Genomic DNA, 7,442 nt, shown 5'->3' on the forward strand with positions numbered 1-7,442 from the left:
TAAAATTTAGGGATCTCCTAAAATTTAGGGACCCCCCCAATATGGGTATCATATGAAAGCTTTTTCTGTGTACATCGCAAAAATGGTATCCGAATCTTCATGTGACTTTCCTATGCAAAGAAATGTGCATTTCAAGCTTTCAGCCCACACTTGCACATTATACAAGCATTTCATGATCATGCCATCTTGTTGATTGTAACTGTCTGTTCTGGTGGATCTAGCCCACACTTCAAGGCATCAATCCTTTCTGTGTGCGAGTCTAACCCTGATATGCGTGAGTTCTAGTCACAGACGCCCAATCGGGTCATATAGGTGGAAGTGTGAACTATCTTTTCTCTAACCCACCGCGTGGGTCCACCATAACCTGTGACCACTCATCAGTGGCCAGCTCCAATGCACTTTTCTTTATATCTAATTAGTGCAAAGGAAATAAATTTAATAAATCATTATATAGACAAATTAATGAAAAAGGATACAAATTCTGTTTCTATAGAGTTGTGACACATTCCTCACGGCTGATTCATTCAATCCATCACCTCTTCTCTTCAGCCTCTCCCCACTACCCTCACACCCCTTCAAGAGGACATTGCGGTTTGTGGTTCATGGCTGTCTTCATCTTCCTTGTGCTATGGCACCCTTGTTCCCTTGTATCACATTCACTCCATGATTCAGCTCAACTAGTTCAATTGCTTCAAATAGTGTAGGCTTTTGGGCCACGACATCTGTCGATAGGCTCGGTTCCAACCTAGTCAATCTCCAAGTGCTACAAGATTCAAGGAATAAAAGCTAAAGAAATACCACAATGAACGCCAATTTTGGGGATAATTGGGTGTTGGTTATCTCCAATTTAAGTGGTAAAGTGTTAATCTCAGTTTTATGAATGTATTGCTTGCTGTAATCATTCTAATCAAGTTAATCACCACCCTATCCTAGAACAATGGCTAGTTTCATGGTTCAGTTGCTGGGATACATCAACTCTCTCCAGTAGGTGGGTCCAAGGCACCCTCTTGCAAGCTAGTGTACAAGGAATTTGCTGAATTTGGTCAGCTGTGTGAAAATCAGCAACCATATCATCATCAAGTTCATCTTCTAGCAATGAGGGTTCATGCTCTAATGATGCATCAACATTCGAAGGATCGCAAGGTAATGGAGAGAATGCAATGCCCAATCTTGGTTTGGGCAGTTTGCATGAACAGCATGCTGGAAATGTGGGATTTGACCAAGAGAGGGGTCCTTTACAACCTCATAATGCTGAAGACCAGCAAGAACAAGAGGATTTCAATACCCAATAAGGCACAATTGAGAACAGCAGCTGAAATGTTCTCTCAGCTATCCACTTCAATTTGCTAAATTTTTGCATTCAACTAAGAAGGACAGCAAGGGCAAAAAGAAGAAATCGTCATCTAAAGCTTCAGAAAATCATGAGTCTCCAAGAATTCAGGCAGCTCCACCTCAAGATGCACAAAATGTCACCAATGAGCAAAGCAAATATTAGCATTGTGGGAAGGCAGATGCATGGTAACCTTGAAAACACCAATCTGATGTTTTTTGGACAGCAAGGAATGTTGCACATCTGGGGTAATTTGCAGCTGGCTCTATATCCATCATTGGCTGGTCATGGCATGGCAATGAGTTGTATTGTTACTAATCTAAACTCTGAGAATACATTGTCATATTGCAACCTAAGCCTTGGATATATGACGATGCAATGCACTCTGGCATCCTACCAATTCCTTGTTCAATGGTGTCAAAGACTCTCTAAAATTTGGGCCGGCAAATTGCCACTTAAGGAGTGCCTTCCCTTTTGAATATGTATGATTGGTCGTGTTCCTTCAGGTTCTATACTAAGGATTACTCCTGCTACTTTCCATAGATGCGGTGCTTTGAATGAGACCCATCCATCCATGTTTTGGAGTTGCCCCCTTTCAGAGGAGCTTATGGAGAGAGTGCCTGAGAGGTATGCTTCTAGACACTCTGAGCTATTTGGAACTCCACAGCATGGATACCTTTGAGGCCACTGTTTCTATAACTACACTTACTCACAAGATCTCTGCATTATCCTCTCTCTCACTCTCTCACTCTCTCTCTCTCTCTCTCTCTCTCTCTCTGTTCTTTGTCACCAAGGGATTGGATAAATAGACCTCAATGTAATATTTTTTAATGAGTGTTTTTTGAAACTTTTACTGTGCCCTCTTTCGTATATTCAGCCACTATGCATATCGAATCTTTCTCCATGTGTGTGCGTGTGTGTGTGTGTGTGTGTGAGCAAACACAGCTGAAATTGCAGGGGAGGAAGAAACCTTGATGCTCAGTTCGCCGTGGGGGTAAGGGTTGTCGGGATCGGGCTCAATGGCCTGCAGAGGGAGAAAGGTGAGACTCGGAATGGAGGACCAATCCGAGGAGACACCATCCACGGTGATGAGCCCAGGCCAGAAGCTGGCCTCCAGGCGGACGCTGCCATCGCGCTGGCAGTCTGCGGGCGGGGCGCCGTCGTTGTGGGCGAGCGTGGAAACAGCCCCCAACCACAGAACGACGAGCACGGCGAAGACCGAGAAGGCCATCGTGTCTCGCCTAAAGATCTCTGTCCCTCTCCCCTGTCTTACGAGACTAGCCATATACATGTTCTATGTCCTCTTGTCTCAACGACTTAGATGGACTTCTGAGGCCTCGTTCACCCGGATCATCTTGGCTTTGACAGCAGGCAAGCTCGCACTCGCCACAATCGCAAACTTCCATGGCTAGAAATGTATGATGGACAAACCCTAGCTAAGAAATAGCAAAACCTCTCCAAGCCATTGTCTTACAAGACTAGCGATATGTTCTCTTGTCTCAACAACTTAAAAAGACTTCTTAAGCCTCGTTCACCCTAATCCTCTTGTCGAAGCCAAGAGGCAAGCTCTCGCTCAGCACAATCACAAACTTCTGTAGCTAGAAATGTATGATGAACAAGCCCTAGCTAAGAAATTACAAAACTTCCAAGCCAAATAACAAGGCTGCAAAATCCATGAACCAACCAATGTTCATCAGAAAAACCTAGGCTTAATGCTACAAAATTTCAAAAAAAAATCTCTTTGAAATTTAAAGAATGCGGTTTAAAACCTTGAACTATACAAAAATTTGAGAGATTTAAAAAGGCCAAATATGTGTAACTTGATTAAAAAATCCTTGTAAAAGCTTGAGTTAAAGCTTTTTGTATATCTACTACCAGAAATTTTTCTGTGAACACAAGAACCACCTTGGGAACCATGGGGGGCTTCTGAATCTAGAGAGATCAATCATGTTGAATCGGCTTAAAAACTAGCCCCTAGTTTACATATGGTTGCCTTTCTACAACACCCTCACACTAGTGTATTCACTTGCAAACCACTCTAAATAGGGTAGTGGGTCATCATAATGTATTTCTCATCATGTGTAGAATGGCATGTCAATCCTCTAATTGGAGAAGGTGCACAAATTGCTCAAATATGGTGCCTAGGTGGAATTCCTTTTGAAATTGAGCAAGAGCTAGTGTTTCAAAGCTATGGTCATGGCTTGGTGCTTCAAAATCTCTTTGTGTAGCACTTTTGGCTTGAATATTTGCATAAACTTAACAACAAGTTGCATGCAAATAGATCAATACATTGTTACAATTTATCTGGATCTTTTTTGTTCACCTTCCAAGCTTTCATATTAAGCAATGTCACTTGTTGAATGGGTTATATCGAAACACCTAACACTACAAACTACCAAGGTAATTGAAACGAACATGGCTCTTCCACTAAGAGTTTTTGAGTGAAAGTTTCAAAGTTGGAATCCAAGCTATTCTTCAACTCTAAAAAGATCAAGATCTTATTCAAACAAAGTGTGAGACCATATTCTCTTATAACAACGTGACATGTGGTATAAGTTTATTATCCATGTTAAAGACAATAAAAATGCAAGCTGGGGTTACAAATTCTTGTAATAGCACATTATTTTATAGGACACTACTGAAAGTGTGTGTTCTCTTGCATATTATAAAGCCATGTTGATCTCATATAATGAACTTGCACACAATGTGTATTCTGGTGCATATTATAAAGCCATGTTGACCTCATACAATGAACACAAACAACTCAATAGATCCTTAATGTGAGCTTTGAAATTCTCTTGTTTGATGTTATTATCTAAACATTGTATTGAAATTCTCCTCTTTGATGTTATCATTTAAACATTGAAAACTTCTACAAGTATAGTATGTCTCTACATATGCTCCCATAAAAGTCACTAATATTTTTGTTCTTTCATCACTTTAAACATTCCATCATTTTAGGTCGTCAATCTTCAAGAGTCACTATTGAATGAAGAAGAATATGACAATTTAATTTGGGATAGGCATTTTCAAACCCACGAATCAATACCATGCATTATCTTTGTTTTTAAAATTCATCACTATTGTATGAAGAAGAATATGACAATTTGATTCTGGATAGGCATTTTCAAACCCATGAATCAATATCATGCATTATCTTTGTTTTTAAATTTCATCAAATATTTGCATTTGTCTTTTATATTGCTATTATTTTTTAATTAATTTTGCTAAATCCACAAGTGTGCCATCATGCTCTCTCTCTCTCTCTCTCTCTCTCTCTCTCTCTCTCTCTCTCTCTCTCTCTCTCTCTCTCTCTCTACATGTGTGTGTGTGTGTGTGTGTGTGTGTGTGTGTGTGTGTGTGTGTGTGTGTGTGTGTGTGTGTGTGTGTGTGTGTGTGTGTGTGTGTGTGTGTGTGTGTGTGTGTGTGTGTGTGTGTGTGTGTGTGTGTGTGTGTGTGTGTGTGTGTGTGTGTGTGTGTGTGTGTGTGTGTGTGTGTGTGTGTGTGTGTGTGTGTGTGTGTGTGTGTGTGTGTGTGTGTGTGTGTGTGTGTGTGTGTGTGTGTGTGTGTGTGTGTGTGTGTGTGTGTTTAATTCACTTAGACTTCAACTTTAAGAAATTTCAACTTATAGTGGCTCCCCCTTTGATGTTCTTTTGAATATATTTCTTAGTTTTTATATTTTAAAAATATCTATTTAGCAAGTCAAAAATCTAGGGTACAAAAGAAGAATTAGTAATCATTTTTCCCATTGATGTAGCCTAGTGGAAAGGTGAGTTAATATTGGAAGGTCATCATAACATGCTTGGCATGCAATTAGTCATTGATTTTTTTTGGGAGAATGGTAATGGATTTGTCATTTTCTTCTACCACATTGTGATGGGTTTCTCTTTGAGCTTATATCAAAGAGCTTCTATGGAAAACTTGTGTGAGGTGCTTTATGTAAGGTTTGTTTAAGAATGCATTGGGTTGCAAAATGGGGATGTACACACATCTTTTTCCCACCCTTGCTGCAAGCATGAGAATTGCTACTACTACCCCCTATTAATGCTCTCAAATAACAAGACTACCCAATGCTTCTCATTGGCCCTCAAATAAGCATTATAAGTGCATGTATCCTAGCATAAAGTATTAACCAAAGATACTATAATCATCTCCATCAATTTGAGATGGAAGTAGTTGTATAGATTTTTGAAACAAACTAGACATATTGAATGTTGTGATAGATAAGCCAACACCTCTTCTTTCCTTAATCATTGTCAATTGTAAATATTCTCTAATCGACTCATCTCATTATAAGATTTGGTTTTCTTTGTGTGATAGAAAACTTACAATGAATCATAAGGAACTTATGTTTACTTCCAACCCGATGTCAATGCCATCTCAAGATTGTCACCTCTATCCTCGTTCTTTTCATAGTCTCCAATTTATGTCTCTTGTGCATATATGCATGTGGAAATGAGAAGCCTAAAGTTGTGTGTCGATGAGGTAGATGGGGATCTTATTTTCAAGGTACTTGCTACCTATGATGGTTTTTTGAGAATTCTATGAATTGTCAAAGCGCCTATAAGAGGCAAGGGAGTTAGGGACTAAGTATTGTCGAGTTCTAACTATTGCTATAGTTTTGATTTATAATTATTACTCAAAGAATGGAAAAACATGAGAACTAGGTGATGGCAAAACAAGGAATTATGGCCATGTCGATGGTGACCTTTCTCACAATAGATGGCCCTCCCTCTATTTTTATTTTTTTTCGTAAAGGCCCTCTCTCTCTCTCTCTCTCTCTCTCTCTCTCTCTCTCTCTCTCTCTCTCTCTCTCTCTCTCTCTCTCTCTCCATGGGTGTATTTAATCCCACTCAAGCGTAAGGTGTATCTCCCTATTTGTAAGTCAACTTTATCATAATGCTTCCTTCTTTTCTTTTTTTGTGGAAATATTAATTACAAACTCTAGCTTTCCTTATAAGTTAGTTCTATATTTTTACTGTTTACATAAAATAGTGGATGAAATGCTTTAAGTTTCAAGTGTACATGATCTATCTACTACTACCTTCTATTGCTCAAAGTGGAAAGAGTATATCCATGGCGCCTAATGACTACAACCACTCTATTATTTTCTTTTGAAATAATCAAAGTGTATGGTTTCCATTCTAACCACATGATAAAAAACCATGTAGTTTAAATTATGTATTAAGTTAATGTAATATCATTTGCAACAATGTTGAAACTATGATTCTTAGTCCTATGTCCATAATATATATGTTAAGGAGGTTGTATAAAATAGTACTTTGTTACGTGTAGCACGATACTTGTGTAATAAAAGTGTAATTCATGAAATTATGTAAGGATATTGTGCAAATGTGTATGCAAATATATTGAATGTGTATGTTATGATAGTTTGGGCTAGCCTATATGTCCAATATATGTCCAATGTGCAAGTGTGATGCTCCTACCTCAATCTACCCCACCCATTGTGTGTCCAATGTGTCCCTATCCGTGTGCACTATTCATATGTGGATGATTCCCTTTCCTTGGAAATAAAAAGTAAACCTTTCTTTTGTTCCTTTGTTTTAAGACATGCCGTATTTGAAATTTCAACTTCTTTAAAACTATTATGTGAGCAATCATGTGACCAGCTTACCAATGGGGTTGTAGCTCAATGGTTGGTGCATGGGTTGAATTTTGAGGGTATTTGAGTTTGAACCTTGAGTAGACCACTAGTGATATTATTGAAGATAACTTCACCGTGACCAACCACTTATAGAATAAAAACATATTTGAAATTTCAACTTGGTTAAAGCTACTGTATGAGTCATAATGTGACCAACAATCGTATCAAGCACTTATAGAATGAAACCTTGAGAACACATTCTATTTACTAAAACACAACAGAGTATTTGAATGATGCTCAATGTAGAGGCCTATCGAAGCACTTATAATTAGCCTGATTCACATGCAATATGACTTTTTGCATGAATTGTTGAATAATTTTGGTCTCAAGTTGCTAGTCTATTGGCCTTTTGAAATTCAATATGGGATGGATTTTACCATTTCTACATTGATATCAAGCATTCATTTATGTCATTAAACCAATCACAATAAGATCTTTAGGTTACCA

General features: G+C 38.5%; 1 protein-coding gene across 5 annotated transcripts in view; it reads right to left on the minus strand.

Annotated features, from left to right (window-relative positions):
• Positions 1–2,788, minus strand: part of LOC148019100 (heme binding protein) — a 97,476-nt gene extending 94,688 nt beyond the window's left edge. Inside the window, exon 1 of one of the 5 annotated variants that reach the window (XM_087701685.1) lies at positions 2,301–2,349. Coding sequence is in view for 4 of the 5 variants with exons in the window: in XM_087701681.1 (XP_087557807.1) it covers positions 2,301–2,621 (321 nt within the window). In the remaining variant the exon portion in view is untranslated. Of the gene's footprint in view, positions 1–2,300 lie in introns of all 5 variants that reach the window. The other 4 variants (XM_087701681.1, XM_087701683.1, XM_087701682.1 and 1 more) reach the window with 4 other exon arrangements.
• Positions 2,789–7,442: the final 4,654 nt, after the last annotated feature.

This window comes from Lygodium microphyllum, chromosome 20 (assembly GCF_053477565.2).
Source record: "Lygodium microphyllum isolate KBCC chromosome 20, Lygodium_microphyllum_v1.1.10, whole genome shotgun sequence".
Classification (NCBI taxonomy): Eukaryota; Viridiplantae; Streptophyta; class Polypodiopsida; order Schizaeales; family Lygodiaceae; genus Lygodium; species Lygodium microphyllum.